General features: G+C 30.9%; 1 protein-coding gene across 3 annotated transcripts in view; it reads left to right on the top strand.

The window, feature by feature from the left end:
- Positions 1–14,495, top strand: part of LOC106785006 — a 31,758-nt gene extending 17,263 nt beyond the window's left edge. For all 3 annotated transcript variants that reach the window (XM_014745100.1, XM_014745098.1, XM_014745099.1), the window contains 4 exons: positions 10,208–10,444; positions 10,830–11,749; positions 11,964–12,246; positions 12,497–14,495. In XM_014745100.1, coding sequence (XP_014600586.1) covers positions 10,208–10,444; positions 10,830–11,749; positions 11,964–12,246; positions 12,497–12,687 — 1,631 coding nt within the window. In that variant the 3' untranslated portion in view covers positions 12,688–14,495. The remainder of the gene's footprint in view (positions 1–10,207; positions 10,445–10,829; positions 11,750–11,963; positions 12,247–12,496) is intronic.
- Positions 14,496–14,533: the final 38 nt, after the last annotated feature.

The raw sequence follows: 14,533 nt of genomic DNA, 5'->3' as shown, positions 1-14,533 counted from the left end.
AATTTTCAAAAAGAGTTAACGGCGCCAAGTTGAGAACTCCTTGCATAATTGGAGTCAACGATGCGTACCGAGTGGCCTCAGCCATTGTCTGCATACAGTTACCCGATTATTCCGCGCACACGTTACGAACTATTCACGCCACTGGCATGGTGTCGACTCGAATGTCATCGAATCGAAAACGGGTGTGGGTGTCTTTTTCTTACGAAAAGGAACAAGAATTAAATTACTTGGGTACATTGGCTTGCAATTAGCCGATAAGTCATGTTGGAACTTTAAAGGTGGGCTCTCGTAACTTTTTCAATTCGTTCAAAAACTTTAAATGACTTTTAAAAATATTTCCAACGTATTATCAAGATTTGTTTCGAAACTTAAAACGAACTTAGGAATTTTTTATAATATCGATCAAAAAATATTTTGTTCAACGATTTCAGAAGTTTTCATTTCTCTTGTTTTACAAATTCAAATGTTGTTGGGCTTATTTGATTTTGTACGAATACGTAAAAATAATTTTACCGAATTTTACAATTATATTATAAAATTATATTATATAATTATATTTTGTATTATTAATAATTATTTTTTTAATTTTCTACCTATGACAAAGTTAATTATATATATATATAAATAAATACGAAAAATAAAACAATATTCTTATAGCAAGTATATAAATCATTCACACTGCGGTTTAAAACAGACAGATAAAAAGAAGAATAAGTATAAGAAGAAGTAAATAAATTAGGTTTAGATTGTTTTCGATCGGTTTTATTCGTGCATAACTTAAACTTTCTTGGCTTCTGCTTTAAAATCGCAGAGACGTTTTCGACGCTCTCGTAAATTACTCTTTCGTCGGCATCTCGAAGCTTTAGTTTAGTTCGAGCCAGTTGAGTTACTCTCTTCCGTTCCGTTTGTAAGAAAGAGAAAGAGAAGAAAAGGGTCGTGAAATAAAGAAAGAAAAAGAGAGAATGAGAGGACCTTAGACCTCTTGTAAATGCAGCTGCGAGCGAAAAATGTATGTACGCGTGTGTGTTGTGTGTAACTTTCTTCTTTTTTTTTCGAACACTAATACTTAAGCTCGACTTAAACGTGATACTATTATCAGACGTAATGTCATTGACCTTTCCGTATTGCAAAAAAAAGAAAAGAATTGAAAAGGGTAAGCGTCGATAAGACGCTTTACTTCCCTTGGATTTACACCATTTTCTTTTCTTTTTTAAATCCTTAATCCAAATTTCATTGGATCCCGACTGAAACAAAAATATTTCAAAACAAAAGTTAATATCTGTTTCAGAATATTTTACAATCATCAAAAATCTAGAATCTTTTATTTATGTAAAGAAAAAACAAATTTAATGTTAAAATTAACATGAAAAGTCGTCCGTTAAATAAAAAAACAATAAATGCCATAATAATTTTCTCTTGAACTCGAAAAAAAAAAAAAACTGTAACCTGCCAAAAAATATTTCTGCAAAATTACCATATTGTTCGTATAAAAAATGGAAAAAATAATTTACCAATGATAAAATAAATAAAATTATATTATAACGGAGAGTCGAATTTATTCGTTTTTCATGCAAGCAGTTTAACTCGAGTTTTTGTTACGTGTACATACACACACACACGCACATACACATCTGCATATATAGCCATGCATACAAGCTACTTCTACCCGAAGTCCATGATTTATCATAGTTGTAAAGTTCGCAATAAAGTTTGAGGGTGGTCCATGAAGCGCGTGGCGTCCCATAAACGGGCTGGACCACCTCTCGTGGTAGGGTGGTGATATGAATTGGGAAAAAAAAAAAAGAAAGGAAAAAAAACCAATACAAACATGCCCTTCCATGCTTGTTCTCTCATTCGTGGGAGAGATATCGATTGGTACATGGCCGTTACGATTTTAATGGGGCTGCTATATTCGTGGGAAAACGATAAAGAAATAAAATCAAATAAAAGAGAGAAAGAGAACTATAGAAACCATGCGAAAGGTACACATACACACATATACATATATATATGTCCTCTCAGCTACGTCTCGTTTTAATTAAACTTTATCTCAATTTATTTTCTTTTTTTTTTTTTCATCTTTCCCATTCGTTTGCAATCGTCTAAAAAAAAGGATGGGAATGAGAAAGAAAGAAAGAGAGAGAGAGAGAAAAAAAATAAATGGAAATAGAAATAAAAAAAATATATAGAGTGTATTCGGTCCCATCGAGTTCTAACAGAGCTTAGACATTCCTCGTAACCACTAGCTATACAAATACGTACGTTCGTGTATGAGAATTAACGTATGTGTAGTCAAACTCACACATTTGTATTTTCAGCTGTAACATTGTATCTAGGAGCAACCTTCTCTCCTCCCCTTTTCGTCTCTTTTTCTGTCATTCTCTCTCTCTCTCCCTCTCTTTCTTCCTCTCTCTTTCTCTATCTCGTTTTCCCTTTTACTCCCTACCCAGATCCTTAGACTTCTTTGACGTTACAAACTTTATGTCGTCGGGTAGTTCCTTGCTGACGTATTCGAAAAGAATGTTTGCATTCTCTCAATGCTCATACTAAACTTAGTCCCCGTTCTTATATTTTACCTTACATAAAGTATTTCTTGTTAATAGATTGTTAATATATATGTGTATTAATAATCATCACGGTAGACTTTGTGTCAAAAAAAAATTGAACAAAAATTTATTCGTTAAAAAAAAAGTGTTTTTATAATATTAAAAAAAAACACAATTGATTTTATGATTAATATTATAATAATTATTCTATGATTGGATGTTTAAAAATGTAAAATTTATTATATTCATGATTTATTTGACACTTTAAAAATAAATGTTGTAATTATCTGTAAGTATATTTAAAGTTGTCTAAGTATTATTTATATTATGCTAAATATATAGTAATCATCAATGAATCGTTAAATACCTCTACTCGACCACACACACATACACACATATACTAATAAGAAGATTCGCTAAACATATGTTACTTTTCTGATGGTTAACATATGCCCTTACTCTCTATCTACATAAGAATCGATTGAAAAGGTCCTCGTTGCTAGTCGTTGCGGTTTTTATTTCAAAGCAACAACCCCTGGGGTTTAAAAGGGTTCCATGAGGGAGAATCCTAGTTAAAAAAAAGTACAAAAGACACGACGAGGAGAGATTTTGTCGTTGTCATAAAGTTTGCTCATTCTCATTGAACTTTAATACTTGCATTTAAAATATACCCCCCTACGTATAAATAAAATTAGTAAACGATATATTTATTTATTTATTTATTTATTTATTAGAACAAACAGATGATAAATTAATTAGAAAAATATTTGTTTAACAATGTATGAAGTGAAATTAATTAAATGAATATTGGAAACTCAAATCCTCTCTCAGGATTGCTTCAAATTACTTTTGCTATAAACTACTACCCCTACTATTAATTTAATATATCCCTAATAAACATTGTTATATAAATATAAATATTTTGTGTAATAATATTTATTTAATTAAAAATAATTATTTAATTTATATATATTTTATAATATATTTTCATTATAAATAATGAATTAACTTTCTTTTTTTCACAAAAATTATTATCAAACCGCTAAAATAGATAAATTATATTTAAATAATAATTATACAAATCGTGTATAAAAACAAGTTTATGCTTATTTGTTGAAAATAGTTAAGCTGTTTAAGAGATTAAAAAAAAAGAAAAAGAAAAGGGTGAAAGAGAAAAGATAAACTTAGTTAAGAGTCAGAAAGAAGAGAATAGATAATGAAAGACAACTGAGAAAACAATATAAAGATATAGACAATGACCGAGGAACGGAAGAAGCATTCTCTTAGCTTGACCTCACGCACACGTAATGTCACTTTTAGTCACGTACACATCCAAACATTCTACGAACCTATGAGAACGCTCACGCATGTGCTAGACCTTTTTTCTGCATGCCCTTTCTACCACATACTTACGTTTTACGTTTCTGATGTTACGAAAGATGATTTAACTTTATTAATGGGTTATGGGCCAGACTAATTTTGTTAAGAGTTGCGTGTATTATTCACGTGCATCCCTTCTGTGTTGTCACGTTTTTTATTCAATTAATCTTTTTTATTTCAAGATATTTATAAGTTAAATTAATTGTATCAATTTTTTGAAAATATTGAAATTTGAAATTCTTACAATTGAGAACAAAAATATTGTTTTTATTATCTACTTGATTAATAAAATATTGTTATTTAATGATGATACATTTTTGATTAATTTTTTTTTCAAATGTATTTCAAATATAATATTTGTTTTATATAGTTTTTAAAATACTCAGTCTAAATATATGACTCATTTTTTTATTTGGTATTTATATCTTTCTTAATTTTTATGTTGATTTTGAAAAAAAAATTAGGAATATTCCTAAAGCATGAATCAGAGCACACGTTCACACACACACACACACACACATGCATAACATTCGTTTTAATAATAATACACAATCTGATACTTCTCAAGTGTCAATCCATTAAACATACCTACCACCCTAACATTTTTCATTGATTGTATCCAAAGGGGGAAATGTAACAACGCTCGAGGGTAACTTTTCCCTATTTGATTAAATGAAATCGAATCAGACATAACGATTTTGATTAGGTTCGATCATTCCCATTCGTATAAGTATATTAAATTAACGTTAAATTTTAATTCCAACTAACGCGCGATTTCTTATTCACTAATTTAACATTTTAATTCTTTAAAACATTCATGCAAATAATTTTATTAAAAATTCACTAAACCTCGCAAAAAAATGTTCAAAAATAAATCCAATCACTGCATCTAAAAGAAAAAAAAAAAAAAAAAAGTAGTGTGAGAAGTATGCTAAGGACAATTGTTCATAGTAATCATTTCCAAGGATCACTTGTATTTAAAAGTATCATACAGTCTAACAGGAAAAACCGATTAGAGTAACAAAGTTTCTGTCGTAATACGCATGAACGTATCTTTAAATGCATAGGAAGACAACAATAACAACGACGACATCATCACAATGACGAAATCTGCATTACATGTGTGTATTGTGTACAGAAGTATGTGTGTGAATAGTCTCTTCATTAATTTCTATGTGTAAACACACAAACGTCTTTAATGCTATAATATTAAATGCACTGTGCTAATTATGCGTATGCTTATCGAGATCATCGACGAGGTGCATGGGAAAATGTTACATAATCGTATCTGCTTGTTAATTTTCTATCAATATCGAAAGACAAACGCGGTAGTTAATTTAAAAAAATATAATTGAGTTAAATATTAAAAATGAAACGGTTTTAAGGGTGGATTTTTTTTAATTGATATTTCTTTTAAAAATATTTTATCAAATATCTGTAATAATTTATTTTTTTAATATGATTATTAAATGTATATTATCAGTGATTAGTGTCAAATTTGATCAAACTCTGTCAGTATTTTAATGAAATTATTTCTTCTACCTAATGATTGTTCTTCGAAGTGTCATTAGGATTAAACGATCTTAAACACACACACACACACACACACAATTTTTTGTTCAATTTAATAGAAATTAATAATATTCTTCCTCATCAATTAGAGTTATTTTTTTAATCTAATGGAACAATTTCTTGAGAAATACTTTTATATAAAAAATTTCATTCACTTTTTCCATTAATTCCAAGGGGTACCATTAGTATTAAACGATCTTGAACTAATCGTTCCAATTTAATACACATTATTATATTTATCTTATAAATTACGTTTACATATAACAAACATAATTATTCTTTTTGTAATTTTTTTTTTTTTTAGTTTTCATTAAATATTGTAGTAGTGTAAGTTGGTAATGGAAAATTAATATTAGAAGGTGTAAATGTATTCGTGTGTCTTTTAAAAAGCAGAATGCGCGTGTCCACCTTTCGTGCAAATTCGCACAAAGGACACTAACACATTATTACAGGAAATAATGCGTCCCGCCCTGACCGTGAGCCTTACCAGTAGAATTGTGCATGGGGTGTGCACGCAGCCGTGATGCACGTTAAGTAGGTGTACGCGGCTTTGGTCTTTCTTTAGTATATCCATGGAGAGCGTTTACCAATACTCGGAGAAAGGTTCTCACAATCAGCGTATAATCTGAACGTACCTTAGACCTTTCTATACGGTGACTACAAAAAAAAAACCCCATTCATTCGAATTCTAATATATTCCTTAATTTTACATATTTACAAACAACATCTTACGGTGCAATTAAATTGAAACGCATATACCTATATATAGTATAATAATATAATATTATTTAATTATTTTTCAATAATAAAAATATATGCAATAGTGTGTTGTTAATATAGTAAAAAATATATTTTGTTACTTTTTATAATAAATAAAGTAAGAGAAAATAAATTTGTAACCAAACGAGATTCTAAAAATCGATCATACAGATAGATTAAAATATATATTTAATAATATACAAGAAATTTATATTAAAATAGTATTTACAAAAAGAAAAAGACACGTTTTATATTACACACACCAAACACTTTACTTTATAATTCATTCCAAGAATCAATTCTGATTTATTTCTAGATTCCAGTCACGTAACTTACATGAATAACATAAAACAAATGTATCTCTAAAAGAAAGAAAGAAAAAAAAAGAGTTAAGTAAAACAGGAGGGAGGTGTTAAAACGATCAAATAGGTTTTTTTGTAAGTCACCCTATATGCACAGGTATATACACAAAAGTGTTCAGAATCGTGTGTGTACGCATAGAGAAACGACCACGCACACATGCGTTATAACAGTCGAACGCACACGGTAAGAGAACAGTACAAACCACGACGACGGAGTTCTCTTTCAGTCCACGTCGAGACCTCGTACGGCGTACACAACACGGGTTTTAAGTGCTTTTCCAAATATTTTCTATTAAAACTTTTACCTGTATACACTCTAACGACATATATTTTTCTATTATATAACTCTTACATTTATTTACTAATTATTTGTTTCTTTTTCTTATATGAAAATATCTGTTGAATTAAAAAATAAAACCATAGTAAGGAAGAAGGAATACTTTAAAGTGCTTGGATACACGTTCCTATCGTTTGCTTCTTCCTGTATACAATATACCGTTTATATGTATATATACACTTTATATATTCGATAATATATAAATGGAAACACGAAAGGATCTATCGATCGGTCGATCGATGATCGTGTGAACCATAAAAGAAGTTTTACGTTTCTACGGTCTCACACAGTCGTGAGAATCCTTATTCATCCTCTTTTCTGTATACACGCGTACTCACACATAAACACGCACATACTCGTGTGAGTAGCAAGCAAGCAAGCAAGCAAGCAAGAAACCAAGCAACCAATCATTCATCGAGTACAATACTCTTCGTAACCAAGGATGCTCGCATACATCGTCGGATTTTTTTACTTTTACGCGGAAATGTTAAGACTAGAACTTCAAATGATGTTACACAGTGAGGATTATAAGCTCTCCAAATTTTTATTCGGTTGATAAATGATAGTTAATAGTAGTAGTCATAATAGTAGTAGTGATGATGATGATGATAGTGTTTGGAAATAACTCAATGGCTTGTTTGTAAAAGAAGAAGAAGAAGAAGAAGAAGAATCCTAAGATTTGAAAAGAAGATAACATTTACATTTGAACGTTGAGAGAAAGACTCTTCCTTCCTTGCTAAAATTACATTCCAAAGATGCTTTTGCTAGAACCAATCCTCTTATCGTTGATCGTACAATTCTGAAGGATCAACGATAAGAGACTACTCTTATCGATATTTTTATATAAACACGTGTGTTGTCTTTATAACCAACGGATTTCCTATAATCATCTATACTGATACTACTATTCTAATGAAAAATGGATTACACCATTAACAGTGAAAGTAGATAACTGTTATATAGTGATTGGATATTTTTGTTCATTGGTGATTAAAAATTCGACTTACGCTGGTCGTAAAAATGCCTACTCATAGAAAACATATTTAAAAGAACGCGTTGACAGAAGTAAACAAACATTATACAAAGTAATGCAACTTGGAAAACGTGTATGTATAATATAAAAAGTATTTCGTAAACCCGTATACGTATATTTGATGAAAGTGTCGATAAAATTAAGAAAATAAACTAATAATTAAATAATTGATCAATTAAATAAATATTATACAAAGTAGGATAAGCAACGGTACAATATATACCAAATAAATTGTGATAGGATTAATAAATAAAAATAGAAAAATATTATATAAAGAAGGAGGTGCAACAAAATACAATGAAAGGGTTGATACAATTAACAAAATGAACACATTAAAGTAATCAATTAAAAAGTAAAAAATTGAACAATGAATAACGATGCAAAAGTGTTGATACAATTTACGAAATAATAAAGTAAGTGATAGATTAAAAAGCATAAAAAAAATAAAAAAGAAAAAAGGCCATAAAGCAAACAAATCATAATAGAAAAAAAAATAATTAAAGAACTATAATAAGCAATGTGAAATAATTTAAATTGGAAAATAATGATGGAATGAGCAACGTCCGGCTGTTGGATCTAGCAACGAAGAAGACCTCGGCAAAACTGTGAGATATACCAAACAACACGTCGGGGACGAGAAGTGAAAGTGCATTTTGCAAGATGACCGTAACGCCGGATAACGATGCGATTCGTGTCCGGCGTCAGCGAGGACTCGACAGTGGACTCCCATCGTTCAACGCTTATGCTAGTATCCTATTCATCTCTTCGTCATCATCATCATCATCATCATCATCATCATCTTCTTCTTTTTCTTCCCCTTTATCTGCTTCTTCTTCTTCTTCTTTTTCTTCTTCTTCTTTTTCATCTTTCACTTCATATCATTCGAAATGTCAATAAAATAACTTTGATTCTACGTGACTCGTACAATTTAAAAAACGAAAAGAAAAAGAAGTTAAAGCTCAATAGCCAGTGTCAATTAAGTGATTCTAATTAAACTTTGTAAGTGACATTGGTGGTGGTGGTGGTGGTGGTGGTGGTGGTAGTTGTGCCGCCATCCTACGAATGATCCAAACGATTACGACAATAATAATGATGATTACTATGCACTGAATTTGATTTATTGTTTTTTTTAGTGAATAATTCATTTTCAATTCTTTTTTTTTTCCATTTGTGCGTCATTGTGTTTTCGTTTGTGTACCTAATGGTTCTACACTTCTCAAGATCACCAACGGTCTTCCACAACGAAGAACTGGAAGAAAAAAAAGGGGAAGAGGAGGAGGAGGAGGAGGAGGAAGAGGAAGGGTCACGACACCCCCTCCTTTTTAAAAAAATCCTCTATTACCATTATTATCATATCCATAAACGTGGGAGAATATGGAGACTATTTTAAATTGTAATTACTATTGGGTCATTGTGTGTGTGTGTGTGTGTGTGTGTGTATTACAATTCTCTTTAATTTTTTTCTTCCTTTTTTTTTTCTATTGAAGTTAACCAATAGGAATTATTATTCGTTATCACGTAAAATTATTTTATTATATACGTTGAAAAAATTGCCATAAAATTCATTACATTATTATTTGTTCTTTTCCTTTCATTTCTCGTTCCCCGTGTACGCGCGCGTTTGTGTGTGTGTGTGTCGAGTAATTACGCTTGGTTAACCGTGTACGTCGACGTGTGCGGTAAATTATAACGGGTTTGGACAAAAAAAAAAAAAAGATTAATTACAATAGTTACACAGAATTCTTCATCTTATTATTTCGTCAAACGATTGTGTGTATCTTGATTAAAAAAAAAACAAAGTTTATCATTTTACTTTTCGTATTGCGATAATAACGGTCTGATCGATAAACGTGTGTCCGAACGTGTGTTTTTCTAATCGTAACGCTTATCGTTCTAAATAAAGATATGTTACTCTGTTTTCTTGTCTGTCAAAGTAGATAAGGAGTTTCCGTTTTGACGAGACTCACTTTTTCGACATTTGTACACCACTCTCTTTCTCTCTCTCTCTTTCTCTCTATCTCTATCTGTATGTATTTCTCTCTGATGTGAGTCATTCGATTCGATATTACGAACGACAGTCTTGCATTCTTGCGATAGTCCTTTTGATATAGGCTCATTTATGTTTACTGGATTTCTCTCTTTCTTTGCTACGAATTTTTTTTTCTTTTTCTTTTTTTAACGCGTTCTTCTTATTACATTTTTGTTTTGTTTATTTTAGATCTTAATTTGTGGAACAAGAGTATCAGTCAACGTTGGAGGAAACTCAGAAGACGATGTTCCGTACAGGAAACATCCGAACCACAGGAATCGTTGATACCTGGTGGTGGAGCTCAAGGTGTTATACACACTGTAAGATCAACCCCGGCTAGCAGGGAAGCCTCACCGGCTGCTAAAAGTCTTCAGGATGGTAGCTCGCCGAAAAAATTACTCCAAACTAGTTCCCTCAGACTGCCAGGTTAATTATTATATATAATTTTTTGTTTGTTTAATTTTAATAAATTCTTGAATTAGACTGTTTTATATTTACTATTAGATAATTTACTGTTTCCGTTGATATTTGTCATTGTCCAATATTTTTAAATTCCGAATTTGACTTTTATATTACGTTTAATGTGTTGAAACAATTTATTTTCGGTCAAACTCAGTTTTATTTTTTTTTTCAATATAATGTCAAAATATTTAGAAAAGTATAAGCCGAACATATTTTTTGATCCATCATAGTTTTTATTATTATGTAAATTACTATTATTATTTTGATTAATTCAATTTTATTTTTAAATTAAAAAAATCAACCGTTCATATATATTTGCTTATAATATATTTGAATTATATTTTTCTAGGCACTACGAAAGGCATAGCAGATATTCAAAACGTATTGCGAAGCAAATTCAGTAAGATAAATGCTGGAATTAGAAAAAGAAAAGCGCTGAGCGTGACCGAGGTATTTTCGCAGAAAGACAATGCTTCGAATTTTTATGTTCCGAGTCCGTTGACTTCATCGACTAGTCAAAGTTTCGACTCGTCTGAACGTTTCGATTCTAGCGAACCAACGTCCTTACCACCATATCCTTTCCACGATACATTAGAAACCTTAGCAGAGACTAGTGTACCGAATTCACCTAACTGCAAGAGTCCTTTGGCTGATGGTTGTCCAAGTTTCGGGTATTCGGAGAACACGCCCAGTTCTTACGATCATCAAATAATTCATGATAATCATGATAAAAAAGATGTTTACGAAAACGTGGTATACAACAATTCAACGTCAAGTCCCTCGACAAGGTCAAAGGTTTCACTATATCGAAGTAATTCAGAAAGTCGTGACAATATCAGACACCAGGATCATTCCTACGAGAACGTGCGTTTTCACAGAGGACACAGATCAGAAGTTGATTCACCTGGTAGTCCTTATTGCGATAGGCAAACCTTAGCAAGAAGTAATTCCGAGACGAGAGATCATCATTGTTACGAGAACGTACATTTTCAAAAGAATGGTAAAACTAGGAATCAATCGGATTCGTCTTTCGAAACTATTCATATACCAAGAGTAACCCCAAGAAAAAGAATCACGGATTTCAAGGTTGGAGGACAAGTGAGCAATTATTCGGCCGATTCAAGCGCCACCTCTATCGTTGGCAAGGATGATGGACCCTCCAGTCTTGGGACTGAGAGGAGTCCCGGGAAGAAGCCTACGAGGAGGTTGAATAGTCGAAGTGTGGCTAATATTCCTAGCTCATCTGGTGCTAATTTAAAGACTTGGCAAGTAAGTAGAACATTTTCTAATTGTAAAAGATGAAATTTGAGTCTTCAATGAAGTGAGTTCAAAGTTAAATCTATATCTTGAACCATGTATATTTTTATCGTAAAATTTACGTTTGAATTACCAATATAATATTTGTGTTTTTTATTAAGAAAACATTTCCGTGTTGCCAAAAAATGATTGAATTCTTTTTAACTATTTGTTTGATGTTTTACAGGGCGCTCAAGACACGGATGAAGGTCTGAACACAGATTCCGAATTGGAAGATATAGACGAGGCTGGTGAAGGTGAAGAATCAAGATTCTGTACGTTACCAAGGCCTGGTAAAAGTGGTGCATCCTTTACGATATTGACAGCCAGATTCTTCAAAGGACCTGGTCATAAGGGACTCGGTTTTAGCATCGTCGGTGGTACCGATAGTCCACGTGGAAATATGGGAATTTATGTTAAAACTGTTTTCCCTAATGGTCAAGCTGCTGATCTTGGAACTGTCAAGGAAGGTATGATCACGTACAATGTTTTTCAACCTGTCAAAGAGTGTACACAATTTTAATATGCTAAACCATCTATATAATTAATGTTGAAAAAATATATCAAGAAAGTTACAAAAATTGTTTATTACAAAAATTTCGGCCACAAGTATCGTCAAAATTTTAATGCGTTCAGTTGCAGTATTAAAAATATTGAAAAATCTTAATTAAACTCGTTTAATTAAAAAACAAAAAACCATTAATTGTATTATTGTTTCAGGGGACGAAATTTTGTCAATAAATTCGAAACCCCTTCACGGGATGACGCACGCCGAAGCAATTGCAGAGTTCAAATCCGTCAAGGCTGGAGACGTGGTTCTTCACGTTGGTCGTCGAGTTAATAAAAAAAAACGTGAATCATTGACGTTACCTCCGGTTGGTCCACCGGCACCTCGGCAACCGATCAAGTGAAAGAAAAATTCCAATAATTTCGGTTTTTTAAGTTGATCTAAAAAAACGTCGAGAAGTTTAAGTGATATTTTGTTGACTACCCTAATCTATTTGTAAGAGGAATTTTTTTCTAGGAACATTATCTTTTTTTAATTATAAACTGTTTTTCTTTGTATTTTTTTTTTATCATCAACGATGGCCAAGAATATTAATTGTTGTATTTTCTTTTTTTTATTATCGTACAAAGCAATAGCGTTTATTATTGCTGGCAATAATAGAGAACTGTGGCCACCACCCTCTCCCCCCCCACGTCTGTTTTGCGACAGATTTATGTAGAACAAAAAAAAATAACAAATTACCGTTGATACAACAACGACTGCGATTTATGCAGGCTGGAAGACTGTACGTGTGCTTTTTATTTTTTTTCTTTTTTTTTTTTTTTTATTAAATCTTATCGGAAAGTAAAAAAGAAATATTTAAAGCTTCGCGTTTGACGTAAATTTAGTAATTCTCTTTGTTTTAACTTTCCTTATGTGAATGATTTAATTAACTCGATCATTATTCTACTGAATAGTTCGTGGATGATTCAAAATGTTATTTTCCACGTGACTGGAGTTAATTATAACGACGAATACGAGTGATGCAAACCAAACGAATAAAAAAAAAAAAAATTACCATAAAATAAACATCAAATTATGATAACGACATGTAATCTTGAGAGACATACTAATCTTTAACGATCATTTATATATCGTCTATTTATATTCGGAATTATTAACGAAATCAAAGTTAGTATTTAAGAATCAAAGATCAAAATTAATGAAAACAAAAAAAAAATTTTGTCTCTTTCACTCTCTTTATCTCTTTGTCTCTCTAAATATTTTTTCATATATAGCTACACACACACACACACATATACTCACACATACATATCTTCATAAATTGACCTATCGTAAGAATTTAGAAAAAAAATATTTCTAAACGAAGAGATTCTTTTTCATACGAGCAATGAACAAATGAACTGAATGAAATACATTTGATTGTCGATCGTAATTAATTAAAAAACGGGGTTGTTTATTTTTTGATAAGGAAAAAACATCGAAGAGACGAGAGAAGAAGATTTTTTTTTTTTATAATAACTTATTAGAAAGATTAGCGAAAGAAATTATTATTTTTCGATGACGCTTTTGCGAAGCTATAAAAGTGGCAAGGAAAAAAGAAGAAACGATAAAAAAAGATTTTAAATGTACTGGGAGTGTGTGCAAGAATCCTACTAAACGCGATAAAATAATTTTTCTATTATAAAATTCAAAGTTTTTATTTTATTTTAATTGAATGCCGTATATACACACACACACACATCTTTTTGTATTTTGTAAAAATTAAATATTACGAACGTGTTATAAAAATATTGTAAACATTGGAAATCCAAAAAAAAAAACAAACAAATGATATAACAACGATCAAAATGAAACAATTGTTATATGTCAAATTCTTGCATGCACGTTGGAAAAAAGAATTACAAATGTATATCACTTGATTTTTTTATTTTACTGGAACCTGAACGAAACAGGACAGAAAAAAAAATATCATCGAGGAGAAAAAAGAAAAAAGTAAAAGAAGAAAACGCGCTTTAAAGCAAACTCATATGCGTTCGTAGGCGTATTTAAAAATATATGCAATAATAATTCTATGGAATTTATTTTTTAACGGTAGATTACGCAAAGATCGCCCAAAGATGAAACCCAAAAAATATTTTTATTACTAATGGAAAATAAATGAAAAAAAAAACAAAGAGAAAAAACATAGCGTATATAGAAGAAGGAAAAGAAAGGAAGAAGAACATAAAAAAAAATAAATAAATATC

This window comes from Polistes canadensis, unplaced genomic scaffold (genome assembly GCF_001313835.1).
Source record: "Polistes canadensis isolate GaletaPanama2010 unplaced genomic scaffold, ASM131383v1 scaffold_43, whole genome shotgun sequence".
NCBI lineage: Eukaryota > Metazoa > Arthropoda > Insecta > Hymenoptera > Vespidae > Polistes > Polistes canadensis.
Note: the sequence above shows the minus strand (reverse complement) of the source record. Positions and strands in the feature narration are given on the sequence as shown.